Source organism: Grosmannia clavigera (genome assembly GCF_000143105.1).
Source record: "Grosmannia clavigera kw1407 unplaced genomic scaffold GCSC_161, whole genome shotgun sequence".
Taxonomy (NCBI): domain Eukaryota; kingdom Fungi; phylum Ascomycota; class Sordariomycetes; order Ophiostomatales; family Ophiostomataceae; genus Leptographium; species Leptographium clavigerum.
The window spans coordinates 721,220-735,513 of NW_014040778.1; the positions used below are offsets into that span (position 1 = coordinate 721,220).

At 51.2% G+C, this 14,294-nt stretch overlaps 4 protein-coding genes across 4 annotated transcripts; 1 reads left to right on the forward strand and 3 right to left on the reverse strand.

Annotated features, from left to right (window-relative positions):
* Positions 1-813: 813 nt before the first annotated feature.
* On the reverse strand, positions 814-1,719 carry CMQ_8137 (aaa family ATPase; the record flags this gene model as incomplete). Its single annotated transcript, XM_014315678.1, has 1 exon — positions 814-1,719. The coding sequence occupies one exon, from the start codon at positions 1,717-1,719 to the stop codon at positions 814-816; it is 906 nt and encodes a 301-aa protein (XP_014171153.1).
* A 1,699-nt stretch (positions 1,720-3,418) lies between these two features.
* CMQ_8115 (rhomboid family protein) lies at positions 3,419-7,925 on the forward strand (the record flags this gene model as incomplete). The annotated part of the gene is made up of 4 exons (XM_014315656.1): positions 3,419-3,513; positions 4,000-4,196; positions 4,261-5,001; positions 6,298-7,925. 4 exons carry the CDS (start codon positions 3,419-3,421, stop codon positions 7,923-7,925), a joined length of 2,661 nt encoding a protein of 886 aa, XP_014171131.1.
* A 566-nt stretch (positions 7,926-8,491) lies between these two features.
* CMQ_8055 (uncharacterized protein) lies at positions 8,492-8,869 on the reverse strand (the record flags this gene model as incomplete). Its single annotated transcript, XM_014315596.1, has 1 exon — positions 8,492-8,869. The coding sequence occupies one exon, from the start codon at positions 8,867-8,869 to the stop codon at positions 8,492-8,494; it is 378 nt and encodes a 125-aa protein (XP_014171071.1).
* Positions 8,870-10,925: 2,056 nt separating this feature from the next.
* CMQ_8180 (flavin-containing monooxygenase) lies at positions 10,926-13,019 on the reverse strand (the record flags this gene model as incomplete). Its single annotated transcript, XM_014315721.1, has 5 exons — positions 10,926-11,592; positions 11,715-12,069; positions 12,124-12,272; positions 12,333-12,586; positions 12,633-13,019. The coding sequence occupies 5 exons, from the start codon at positions 13,017-13,019 to the stop codon at positions 10,926-10,928; spliced, it is 1,812 nt and encodes a 603-aa protein (XP_014171196.1).
* Between the last annotated feature and the right edge of the window lie 1,275 nt (positions 13,020-14,294).

Here is a 14,294-nt window from a genome sequence, read left to right on the forward strand (position 1 = left end):
AGAAAGACTATGGCAATGTCAGCAGCATACCACAAAGGGCGTCTCGCGGACAAGATTCCCCAGTTACTCGAGTACTCATACTCCAAAGAAGAAGAAATTTACCAGAGACAATTCCGTTGTGCACAAGATTTTTCGACTTCCGCTGTTCCAAATAGACGTCGGCTTCATCGAGAAGAAGTAAAGCATGCCACCTCTCAGCTAGGCAAAAAGCATCTCGCAGGCCCTTCTGAACCGATGACGCAGATGTGCCGAGCGACCCAGCATCTAGCCGAAGGAGAGGTTTCTGGCAACAGTCGGCAACACTTTCTATCGAATGTGAGTTTGAGGACGTGTCAAGGGTTCTATTGATCGAATGGGACGTACCGGCTGTCAATGTTTTGCCAACGCCTGGGTCTCCGTACAGCAGGAAAACCATCCCCCTCCCTTTCCCCTGTACTAGATCATCAAAGGAAAAGCTGGCATCCTGGTGTACACGAACCAGTGAGAGAATCTGTTGTTTCTCGTCATCCTTAAGCACTAGATCATCGAAGGCCTGTGAGTCGAAGATTGTATCGCTAATTGAATCGATGTCGAAGGTGCCCCATTTGTTATCTCCTAGAGAATACCCTGCGATATACGGACTGCACAGCATAAAATCATCCTCCGTCATTTGTACCAGAGCATCTTTAGCATCGAATGTCTTTTGCCCGGATGCAAAATTTATAGAATAGCCTGGGCCCCATTTGTCGTAGCCTTCACGATCAGCCATGATTCGAGTTCTCACCTAAAGAAATGTTAGTAAATAATTCACCATAATTCATTTGAGTACTCGTGTCATACCCTACCGCCCGTGGACTCGTCAGAATATTCGTTGTAAGAAAGACATTGTTGGCCGTGAATTCCTACGAATCTCTGACCACGAGTCACGAGCTTCTCCTTTATAATCTGTCGCTCTTCTTCTGACAGCCAATTGAGTTGAACGACTTCAAGTTTCTTCAGAGGTCGTATGCCATCGTAGCGGCTAATAATTGCGCTGAAGCTTCTGAAGCCATAAGATTTTCCATCGTAATCGATGCAGTACCCCGACAAAATCCACGACGCACGCAGGGACAATTCTTTTAGCAGAAAAGCACAGCTTCCACGCTCTCGGATGTACAATATGTCTCCAGGTCGAAAGACCATCCACAGGTACTTGTGTTCCAGGGAGGGGTCAAAACCAGTGGCAAACTCGACCGTATAAAAAGCCAAAATCTCATTTGCGAAGGTAGTCCACATGTAAGAAATGAGGTGTTGTACATGTGCGGCTTCCACGTCATAACCCTGGTGTACTAACTGTGCTCCATAGTCCAAAAGCTCCTGGCGATAATGAAATAGACACCATGGTTCTCCCGATATAGATATGTGTCTCGCGGTGATGTTGTATGAGGAGTATGCGGGCACGACTGCCCGGAGTGCAGCTTTCATGTGTCGCGATCTGACCTCGAGTACAGTCGTCTCAAATTCTTGCTGTCTGTTCCAGTAAGTTGTGACTGAAAGGGCGCTATGGTAGGCCTGAGCGCCCGTCGCTCTGTACCTCTCCCCAGCTGGTAGTTCGACGCGGTCGCCGTTGGCATTGTAGAAGGAATCGAAACGCTTGGTTTCGCACACGGTGCCAGCTCCTTCAAGATTGGTTGGGTTAACAGGTTGAAGGGGCAAGGGGAATGTCCAATCAAACTGGTCTTCATCGCGAGGTGACTCCATCGTCCAAGCCTATCTGCACTTGCGAAGCGCAACTGATCCAAAGGCTGTAAAGGCTTGCAACGATCCAAGAAAAAGGCTAAACTGAGGGCACACCTCGACGTCTTTATACACTACTAAACAGCCCTTCCCTGGCTTTGGTACTTGAAAAACACATTTTGTTTACTTTGTACTTGTAGCTTACAATGTGAGTTACAAGTTACATGGTGCGCACGCCTCATCAAAGCCCCACCGTCATTCCTCCCCCCCCCAAACACGCCCCTCCCCTTCGTTTCGAGTTTTCTGCCAGTTGTCAACAGTGGGTCTGTCATTCCGCAAAGAAAAGGCCGCCCCGTGGCAGTCCTCAAGGCTCAGCCTCAGTTTTCTCGGCGAAAAAGGCCGTAGAGACAACACACGCATTGCTTGAGTGCGCCTTTGTAATTTCGGAAGGGTTGATGCTCACCGCACATTTGACGGCGGCGATCGTATCGAATGGTTTAGTGTCCACGGATTCGGCCAGCCATCGGTCCAGGGCAGAACTATTGACTTGCATGGGTATGCCCGGAGTAGACCCAGAAGCAACGTTCTTGCTTCTAGGCCGTGGCACGGCTACGAAGGTGCTTGGCTGGCCCTGAAAGGTTAGGACATGTGACGAATTAAAAGTTTCATGCACCCACCATTTTTTATTGTGCTCCAACACTGGGTAAGGGTGTTGGAGTAGTAGGTATATTCTTGTCTGCTAAAACAACAGAACCCCCTAGGGAAGCTACTTTATTTGTCGTGTTCAAGCTCGAAGTTGCTGCGCAGGGAGGTAAGAGTATCGTGCAGTTCAAGGAGGTTTTCTTTGCTTTCAAAACGGAGGGCTATTGATCATCTATATATATACTGGGATTCATGAGAAAAAGCCCCTTTCAAGGACTTTACAAGGACTTTTTACGAAAGACTAGTTATCTAAGAGCATACCTCTGAAATCGTCTTCGAAATCGGCGGCATAACTACGTGACGCTTTAGCGACCCAGAGCATTTAGAGCCTTTCTTGAGTGCGAAAATCGTTTAATAGCTTACGCTGAATGCGCTTGTCTAAAAAAAAAAGGTTAAGCTTTCAGAGGACTTTTTAAGACCTTTAGCAGGCGCCACTTAGCAGATTTAAAGTCGCTCCATTCTTATGCTTCAGCCTTGAGGCTGCCTAGCTTGCCCACTCGTGTGCATACAGACTTTCCAGACCTTTTCAGATCTTTTCTACCGGCCATTACTCGTACGATAAGCTATTTCATGGGTCTGGGATTGGGCCAAACCAAAAGGCTTGAAGTACCTATAGTACCTAGAAAAGGACTACGCAACAAACCTACAGTCAGCTGCACAGACGAGACTCGAAACAAATAATCCCAAGGTACCTTTCAGGACCTTCTAGTACTTCTTCTTGTATCGCCACCGCCCTTTGCATATCATCTTAACGTCTTGCACTCCAAGCTGCACACCAATCCTTTTCCTATAAAAGCAGAAAGTCTCACTACTGTTGCCGTCGTTTCTCTGTAGTTTCCAAATCAGCGCACAGCCCTGGAAAGGCAGACATACGTTTTATCGTTTTATGAAAATCAGTCCAGCGGCAAGACTCGTTCAAACCATCGTCGTTGCCAACTATTGAATCTCCCACATCCTCCCCCCCCCCCCCCGCCCCGAGACGAACACGATGTCAAGAATGAACCCTCCCACAAACATCCAAATGGCTTCCTGGTCAACTGCGGACGTTCCAACCCAGAGCAGTTCGAGTGCCAACTGGGCAACGGGCGGGCTTACCATCCCTCAAGCTCCGACCCAGTATGCTTCTATTTATGCTTCCGTTTCCCCGAACTCTCCCCTGCAGAGTCCCTTTAATACACGTGGAACACACGGCGCAAGGCCAGGAGACGCGAGTAGTAGCGGAAATGAGTTTCTCAGGTCCAGCTTCCCACTTTCCTCTCTGTTGAGGAACTCGTACGCAGCCCAAGCTCTTACGACTGCTAGACCTCCTCCTACTCAGCCAACTCGAGGGGACCGGACAACCGCGACCGTCAGAGAAAATGTTCATGATAATTCGACGCAGCGGCCACCCCGCAGGCCTAAAACACGTGCGCCCAGTGCTGCACAGTGGCAACAGAACAAAGCACGCATTGAGAAATTATATATGAACCAGAAATTACCGTTGTCAGAGGTAATGCAAATGATGGAACGCGACCATAAATTCTCCGCAACGTAAGACATGCCGCTTGCGCTCCTGTATCCTGCCGAGACACATGTGGCTGACGCATGCTCTGATTGTAACAGAGAGAGAATGTACAAGAACAAGTTCACGGCTTGGAAATGGTCCAAAAATCTGACCCAGGAGAAGGCCTCTTGGATGGCCGCGAAGATCGAAGCACGACAGCCCAAAGAAACAGTTTTCTCCCACAGACATCAAACGTGGACTAAGGAGAGCCTTGAACGGAAATTTGGACAGGATTTGCAGAGACGGCCTGTAGACTGTGAGTCGTCCATGTCTTGTTGAAGCATACGACCTCGCTAACGGGTGCGCTGCAGACGACCCAGGTCCGACTCCAAACGGCATCACTTACCAGACACCCTTATCACCCAATGAGAGTCTGCAGATGTCCTACTCCACTGCATCCAGGTCACCTGCTCCGGGAATTGAAGAAGTTGTGCAGCCTATTTTCTATCTCGACAAAAAGCCGCTCCGCTTCCATCTGGTCCGTCCAACGGTACCCGATCTGCGAAACTTGCTCGACGACGCCTCCCGTGCAGCGTCTGCCAAAAACTATGTCAAGGCAGATGCAGATTTTCGAGAAGCAGTCTCAGGATTTCGCTTTTTGCTGTCACCGACCCACGAAGAAACTCTCAGGGCTGGATACGAGTATGCTTCCTTCTACGCCAAGTCTGGCAACATGGACAAGGCAGACGAAGTGTTGGACTGGATGTCAGAAAACCATGTCTCGAAATGGCACCATGGGCATGAAAATACCTGCCTCCACTATTCGCGCATGGCAAAGCTGTTTCTAGATTGGGGTCGCCAGGAAGATGCCGAGACTCTGGTGTATAAGATCTTGGATGGTACGGGGGATTATATTACCGGGGTGCTCCGTTCAGGATCCCAGCACCGGCACTCAGTTGCAGATATTGACCTCGAGCAATCATTCCTAGAGACAGACGATTCCGAGTCGATGAGGCGTCAGCTCGAAAAATTAGATCTCGCCATCACGACAGGCATTACAGGACTTGATAACATTCTCGAGGTTATTCTCAAGCAATGTGAAAACCATCCGGACGATATGCGTATGGCTTTAAATGCTTGTCGAGCCAAATGCGCACTTGCAAAGCTGTACAGTGCCGCTGGGAAAGCCGAACAAGAGCAACAAGCCCTCAAAAACGCGTACAGGTCACTCGAGCCACTTCTACGTGTGAGTGAGGAGCCCATATCGCGAGATACCATCGCTATAGCAAGACGACTTTCTTTTTTACTCTTCAAGGCGAAGAATGAGCTATGGTGCAATGCTGTTCTTGAAAAAGTCATCTCCTCGTTGACGGCGCAGCGCAGTATCCCTACCTACAGGTCTCCAACAATCGACACCTTCATTTTCAACTTTATTTTGAAAATCGCATTTCAATTTCATGAGGCTGACTCATGGGATAAATGTCGATATTGGCTTGAACGGGGCTACGGTCTTGCTATACGGCTACTTGGGCAAAGATCTCCAGAGGCCCACAAATTTGACAAAATACTACGCAAGAAGGACTTCGACATGCGAGCTTCGACGAGTATTCACGAATTAATGGACTTCTCAGGAGGTCTCTTCTTCGTCAATACTGTCTCAACCTTGTCTTCGTGGTAGGCCTTGTCTTCCGAAAGTATATCGGAGATGTGGTGGCCTCACTTGAGTGTTGCTGAGAGGATCAAACCCAACTTTAGCAAAACCCTTTAGAGAAAGATCTGTGATACGTATATCAGTCTCTAGGATTGCAATTCATACAGACGTACTTATTGTACATTCGCGAAGAGTAGCTCGGGCTACAATCAGAAGTGAAAAATACAGGTTTAGCAACATAGTTGGTTTTTCCGTACAAGATACTCCGTACATAAGATCAGATAATACATTGCCAATGTGCTCGTACAAGTAAGTACGCGCGACGGTATTTGTGAGCATCTGCCCCGCAGTCCAGATTGGCGCATTAATTGTTCGTGGGGCAGGTTGACGGATTAACGATCATCCGGGATGTCTAAAGAAAATCGGCCCACGATAGCTTACAGCCGGCACAAGTTCTCAATCGCCGGCCACTGCACACGTGCATTGACAGTCGACAGGACGCACTGCGGCGTTCAAACTGCAAACATGAGTGCGCTGCGAGGCAGTGTGCGGTGTTCAAGTACCCGGCTGGTGGGCAGCACGGCAGCCATCGGCACGTCCTGGTTAGGAAGAGCAAGTCTCGGCAAGAGCAGCAGATCCAACCACGCACTTTTGGCACGGGTCCTCGTGACTGCGTGTCGTCCGTCTTCTACACAAGCCTGTGCACGATGCACGACGCCTCCATACGCAATTGACCATCTGCGACACCGAGACCCACACAGCACAGTCCAGCGGCCAGTCGGAGCGACACGGCGACGACCAGCAGGAAGCGCTCGCACACTTTTCACTTCGGCCGTTCCCAAGCACTATGTCGACCTTCCACCGACCTACGAAGACGACGTCGGACTCCCGTTTCGGCGGGGCGGCGACCTGGAGCGACAGCAGGTGGCAGAGATATTCGGAGTGGGGATGAACCCCGCAGTGGCAAACCGACTGCTGCGCATTCTTCACGGTCGACGAGTAGCCGGCACGCTGGACGACCCGGCATATCGCGTGAACACGGCACGGTATCCGCAAGCAGAGATCGACGCGGCGCTGGCATATCTTCGACGGACGGTGCCGGTGGACGAGGTGATCAACGCGGGCCTGCGGGCAGAAGACGAGCTGGCCGAGCTGGAGCAGGGCGAGAGCGAGGAGACGACAGAGGCGGAGACAGAGGAAACAGCAGAAGATGGACATGCGTCTGGGAGGAAGAAGGCGCTGCAGAGCCTGACAGAACACAAATGGCGGGCGCGGCTGTTCCGCGAGGCGCCGTCGGACGAGGTGTACGGCATGGGGGCATTTGACGCGATTCGGGCGCGCAACCGACTGAAGGAGGAAGAGCGCGAGCGGCTGCGACAGGCGGAGCAGAAGCTGCGGGAAGAGGAGGAGGCGAAGCTGGCGGCGTCACGAGGGGGAGGCCGCGGGCTGGAGCGGGTGGACGGCTCGAGCAGCAGCAGCAGCAATGGCGGTCGCTTTGGGCTGCGAATACCAGACCGCGAGATGAGCCCACAGATGCAAAAGTGGGCCGTTGCAGCGACATCACCGCTACAGGAAGCGCCGACGATGTCGTCGTGGCAGCGGCTATGGCCGTCGACGCTGTTTGTGGTGTCGCTGGTGGTGGGTGGCGGCGTGGTGGCGAGCGTGTACGAGCCGCCGGCCGAGGAGCAGCGGCTGGTGCCAGGACTATCATCAGCGACGACGACCGTATTGGGACTGGTGGCGGCTAACGTGGCTGTGTGGCTGCTGTGGCGCGTGCCGCCAGCCTGGCGGCTGCTCAACCGCTACATGATCGTGGTGCCGGCCACGCCGCGGCCTCTGAGTCTTGTTGGTGCCATGTTTTCGCACCAGAAGACGAGCCACCTGCTGGCCAACGTGGCCTTTGTCTGGTTTATTGGCTTGCGGCTGCACGACGAGATCGGCCGGGCCGCCTTTCTCGAGGTCTACTTCGCCTCGGGCGCGCTCGCCTTTCTCGCCAGCATGGCTAACATCGTCCTGCGCAACAACCTGCACCTGACGACGCTCGGCGCGTCCGGCGCCATCTACGGTATCACCACAGCCTACTTTATGCTGCACAAGTTCGAGGGCTTCAAGATCCTCGGCCTGCCGCCCGATCCCTACGGCGGCATCCAGGGCCTCGGCTTCATCGGCCTCATGCTCGGCCTCAACCTGCTCACCCTGCGCGCCGAGAAGCAGGCCATCGACGTCGTCACCCACTTCGCCGGCATGGCCGTCGGTGCCCTCTTCGGACAGTACTTTAGCCTCGTGCGCGACGAGCAGGTCCGCGCTGCCACCGAGAACCGCCCGCCGCGTCGGCTCTGGGCCGTCTTGACTGACGGCGATGCTGCCCGCGTGCAGCCCGTGGCCGAGAAGTGATCTCCTGTACAACACCTTGTATCTTTCCTTGGATATTGCATACCACTCATCTACTGGAATGTTTCATGTAGCCAAAGTTGGCAAGACAAAAAGAACTATACACCTTCTGGCCAAACATGATCACGTCCATGTCACGTGATGCACATCTCTGTATCCCTGCTAAAAGTATGACTGACCAGAGTTTAGGTCTTGGCAACCTTGTTTACAAGCTCTTGAATTCTGATCCTTGAGAGAGAATGGCCACAGTAAAAATCGAGAAACGCGAGTGTGCAAAACTGTGCGTATTTTCAACCTTGTAGGTATATCTATATGGTAAAGAAGATGAGGCGATCCTCGGATACTGATTAACACACCTCGGGCGACACAAGTTTATCGTTTTCCCCTAGATACGGCTTCCTTCCTACCCGCTTTGATATGGTTGTCCTGTCTATCCCACCGCTGTATCTCCGAATTTGGTTGTTAAACCACGTTTTGGCTTCTTCGTCTGATATATCATCCAAGGCATCCTCATCCACTATCCATTGGCCGTAGATGTATGAAACAGACTACATCTCGAGATTTGATCCCTAGCTGTCAATTTCTGGCTCTCTCATGCAGGTTTTCGCGAAGCTCTCGAGGAGCAGCTTGCCATCTGGGTAGTAAATACCGTCCACGCAAGTGAATCTAGACTTTGGTGTATCCGTAAGGCTGATATGAGCGTACGATGACGGCACCAAAACGGCCCTCTCTGCAATGTTGCTTTCTGTTGGAAACAAAAAGCGCGCAGAATTCTTGTCGATGCTGCTGTACTCAAGCGCGACTTCTCGATGTAAATTTTGCATAAACTCGTCTTCAAAAAGTCGCGGGTCTGCTGTAGAGCGGTAAGACCAAGGAGCATCACGAAAGCCGTTCTGCAACAGAGATCTTATCGCATCATCAAAATCATCCTTCTCGACAACGACCATGAAGGTCTATTAGAAATATTAGAGCAGGTGATGATAAGAGGCTAGAATGAGCACTGGCATTGTAAATGGAGCCAACCCCAACATGGCCCATGGCAATTTCTCCCCATGCGATAGCACGGATGGGGGATAACGCGGATGCAATACGATTCATGATTATTTATTTCTGACAGAATACTGGAAAGATACTCCGTAGATATTAAGGAGATCTACTCCGTAGTGCAGTATTTAGATGCGGACTACTGTTGAAAGTGGAGAATTGTGCGACCGCTCTGGTAGAATAGCAGCATCCCATTGGCTACATGCTTTCTCCCCGTATTAAATGCACGTACAGAGTAGGTAGAGAGTGAGTATATCGCCCTGCGGATTTACTTAGTTCCTCCCCCTATAACTAGTGGAAAGGTGGAGCTGTGTACAAAAGCGACAAGATAGTGACAAAAAGCCTACTTTTCTCCTAGCTAAATACAGATGAAAGCAACTGCGATCCGAGATATATAGATACTATAATGTTTCCTTTAGACGTTTTTCGATCTTTCCTGCAATTTTTTTATACAGATTTTATACTAATTATGCGGGCGGCCGGCTGCCTAATCAAACTTGATATCAATGCACCGCCGGCGTTTCGCACGTAGCCGACTCCACTTTTCCTAGCCAATCAGATGTAGAACAATTCATGCCTTCTGTCACCACTTACACACTCCATGTATATTAAAACCCTCTCTTCTTCCCTCTCCTTAAGAGAGGGAGAGAAACACGCATACACAGAATCAATCAGTTACAAAGCCATACGCACAGTACACTTGTGAAGCACAGACTACGCCCAAGACTTCGCCGGGCGGGCTCGTCTTGTCATCTAGTTCGGGATCACAAGGTGAGCCCGCATGGCTTTCCTCCCTTTTCCCTTTCGGACCAGCCACATGCTGCCCCTACCTCCTCACGAAGGGAGGTGCTTCATTCGTGCACAGTTATATACGTTGGTAGGTGTGTGTGTTGTTGTTGGTTCGAGCTGAGGCCTCACCCTACCTCCGCTCTCAGTATCTGTAGGTAATTCGTATTAGGTTTTCGTCCAGGACATCTAGTTTCTTATATGTGCATTTCCACTTATGTACCCAGATACGCCACCTCAAATTTGCTCACGAAACTCCAACTCTGGGCAAATTGTCAAGCATTGGAATCCGCCACACTGTGGCCCTTCCGCCCCACTTGGCCGTACGGGCCTGTGATTGGTTAGAAGGCACAAAAGCGGGGCCTGGCACTAGTATCAATACGGATCCCCAGAAGGGTCGCGATGTATCTATTTCTTCCTTAGTACACAACACTCCTTCGCCCACACTAGACCCTATTCAGCCTCCTGCTCCTCACAGTGCATCACGTTATATGACCGCCACGTATAACCTCCTTTAACCTTCACACTTTTTCATCTCTTTACCTTTGGATGCTACCTAGCACATTAGGACAAACCATCTTCTCCTTCACCTAGCGCGTTTGAACATTGGCACCACGTCGTCTAATAAGTTGTTGGTGCGATACGTTGTATTGGCGTGCAACCAGTGATATTAGCGTATTTGGGACGCAGTGTGGAGACTGCCACTCAATATTTGGTAAGCTTTAATGGTTCGCTAGCCCAAATGAGACAGCGACACGAAAGAACGAGAGGCCGTGAATCTTTGGCCGATTTAGCGCCACTGGCTGTCTACCATGGGAAGAGGCTTCAACAGCCGTGGGCCCGCCAGTGAGATCACTCCGGAGATGCAAAGCTGGCAATCGACGTCATCCAAGCCCGCGTGATCGAGGATCCGCCGGCACGAACTGCGAGAAGATATGTGAAGGGCAATCAAGGACAGATAAATCGACTAACGGGATTTCGATGCATTTTCTTTACGTTTTGCACATGTTAACAGTTAATGCTTTATTTATTGTTACATGGCCAACATAGGGATGGTTGGCACATTTGCCGACAGACTGTCTAAGTAAAATCTGTATCAATAGTAGTGCGCTTTAGAAGGCGAAATCAGTATTTGCAGGAAAGAGTACTCGACACGATGATTACTCTTTTCTTTCACCCTCGATAGGCAAGGGGAAGGATGCCGGAAAGAGCGGCCTTGAGCTGCAGTGCTAAAGTGCGCGAGAAGGCCCGATGTTGCTGCGTCTGGCCACCCATAAACCAGTATGTTGGCAGACGGCTATGACGCTTCCAAATTCCCCGGATCTCGCCCTCGGCATCCACGCCCCATATGGCGTCTAGACGAGCTGCAATGGCAGATGGACCGAGGATGTAAGGCTCGTCGGCGACATCGTCAGTGACATCTCCTCCCAAGATAGACTCGGCAACGCAGCGGACATCCCTGTCAGCGAAGCCTGTGCACCACACAATGGCGTCTACATCAAGCATGCTGCCGTCAGACAAGCGCAGCCCAGTGGAAGTATAGGCAACAGGTTCGACGCGGGCACGCACGGCAGCACGGCCGTCGGCCAGCAGCTTCGTGCCGCCGATATCAATATAGTGACCGCCGGCACGCTCGAGCACGTGGTGCATCAGCGACGCGTTAGCATCGCAGCTGTCGATGACGGGAAAGCCGGCAGTGGCGAGCTTTGCATAGCGGTTGGGCTCGGCAGAGGCCAGCTGTGCGAACAGTCTCTGGCTCATGTGTCCGTCGACAAAGGACGGAAGTGTCAGGGACATCCGATCACCGGCAGCCACGCCGATCACATCGTAGATGCCTAGGCTGTGCGGGTTGCAAATGTGCTCGACCGGAACAACATTACCGTCGGGGAGCGTACAACCATGGTAGCCGTCAGGCCAGCATCCACGCAGTCCTCAAGCACGTCAAAGGCGGTGTTGGCAGACCCGATGACAGCGACAGAACGGACGCCACGGGCGTGCAGTTCGCTGGCGTTCTTAAAGGTGGCCGAGTGGAGGTCTGCTCCGGAAAAGGGCGCCTCTACCTTGATCTTCGGCTTGTTCGGCACCTGTGATCCCAGGCCAGTTGCCTGAACCAGGTGCTTCGCCACCAAGGTCCGCGTCTTTCCACCGGCCGTGCTCAAGATCACCGTCCACTGGCCAGTGCGGCTGTCGAGACGGGTGGACCGTACTGTGGTCTGGTACAAGATGTTCAGAGGGATTGTTTGCACAAAGCGCTTTACCTGGCTTGCCAGCTCGTCGCGCGTCAGCAGATGAGGACTTTGCAGTTCCTTGTCGTAGTCTGCGTCCGCGAGTTAGCCAGCACATACACATCGCAATGACAGGTAGGACGTACCGATGTAGGGCATCGAGGAAAGCGATGTTGGCGTGTGAAAGTGCACGTTGTCGTACCGCTTGGCCCAGTTGTCGCCCGGTTGTGCATTTTTCTCGACGATGAGATGGCGCACATCGAGCGCTTTGAGGCGGGAGCCCAGAGCGACTCCGCTAAAAGACAGTTGTTTCAGCTGCTGTGCAAATGCATAGACTCATCCAAGGCAGACTCACGCATTTCCGCCACCAATAATAATGACGTCCGTTTCGATGGGACCCTCACTCTGCACAGGATCTACTAGTGGCTTAGTGAGTCTGCTCTCGTCCATGCAGAAGGCGTCGAAGCTGTCGAGCTGTGTGCTCAAGATCCAGATCTTCCACGCGACAACGTTGCTGGAAGCTGTAAGTACAGGCACGAGCAGCACACGACCACTGCCGGTAGCCCCCGGCGCGTCGGTGTGGAAAGTCAACGACGCATCAATGAATACCTGTCTGTCAGAAAGGGCGTAGAGACAGAGTCACGGAGCTACTCACGAGGCCTGGCAGCACCTGGAGATAAACGGCCGGACGCTGAACGGTAAAGCAGGCTGGTGACATCTGGCGCAGCCGAGTTGTCTCGAGCAATGCAGCCGCTGCTAGATGCGGCGATATGAATGTGCGGGTGTCGTACGTCAGAACCAGCGTGTCACGGAAGAAGGCCTGCTCTTGGAAAAAGACGGCCGCAAGAGCTGCGGTGTCTCCAGCTGCGAGCGCTTCGTTAAGCGCCCGTACAGCGTCTTCCACATGCTTATCAACCGCTTCGTGTCCTCCGGCCTCAATGGCCGCCGTGGCGGCAGCAACAGTGGCTGCCGGTAGCTGCGGTAGAGGGTTCTCGTCCATGAGCTTGCGTATGTCACCGGCTGGTGGGTACTCGGCCTCCATTGGGGTACGTATTTCTAATGCATCATCGTAAGCTGATGCTCAATGACTGCTGTCACTTAAAGTGTGTAAACCGGTAAGGGCATATGTGTGGGTAGCACCTACGTGTGGTCGCCATCTCGTAATAAGGAAGTATTGTAGGCTGAAAAGAGACGATAACAAACAGACACCATGTTCAGTTATTATATAGAGTTGCAAGCAATCAGAGCCATATGCCAGAGATATGCTAATCTTTCGTCAAAACGCAATACGTAGCGGACACGTATGATCTACCTCGTACTCGGTAGTCCATCCGGCATGTTCCCATGCCCCCATATATAAATACGGAGCAATACGACACTCCTGGGGAAAACATACAGAATAAATACAACGTCGTACTTTACGCGTACGGCAGTTGCAAAGCTTCTCCTGATATGGAAAAGAATACATCGTTCCGCACAAGCCGCTTTGAGTTTATGCTTTATATAGTCTGACACGCGTTCAGCGTCAGGATGGGGTCTGCCATGGTGAATCGTTGCAGCATCAATGTCGTGGGTGAGGGGCGTGAACAGGGAGTAGTGGAAAAAGATAAGTCACATAGATCTGTCATATTTGGTGGATGAGTCAAGACATCCAACGTCTTCAAAATCAAACTATCAAATCAGAGATTTAATTGTCAGCACCGTCCCCAGTTTCATATAAGAAGCCGTCAAAACCAGAATCGCTCACAGAGCAACAACTCACCTAAGTTCCAGTAAAATCTGAACTAAATATATAACCCTCGTAACACGATAGAAGGTTCGGTTTCCAAATTTACACTCTAGTGCAGTGGTAATACCGCTATAAGACCTAGTCGTCGTTTCTCCTGCACCACAAAGTTGATACATCTACCACACCAAACCACACGGTTCGAGCCCACGCCAGACCAGAAGTTTACTACAAGACGCTACCGAACAAAGCCTGTAATAGTTTTCTGTGCCGAGTTGAGTTCGGCAACTTTATAATTGGGTATATTACGCCTTCGAGAATAATCGATATACGATTCCTTAATTATAAAAGCAGCTCCTCGCTCTACTGCAACTTGGAGGTATAAGTATCTAATTAACAAAGCCCTACCTACCATGAAAGAATATCCGAGGTCTTACTTCTTCACTTTACTGGCGGTATCACCAATGCAACAGCTTTCAGTCCTACGTTGTACTAAGGAGAATGGCCGACAAGATAAAACAACCTAGTGGGAAATGGTACAATCTGATTTCTGGCATTATAAACGTACAATTTCGAAGCCATATGCTGACT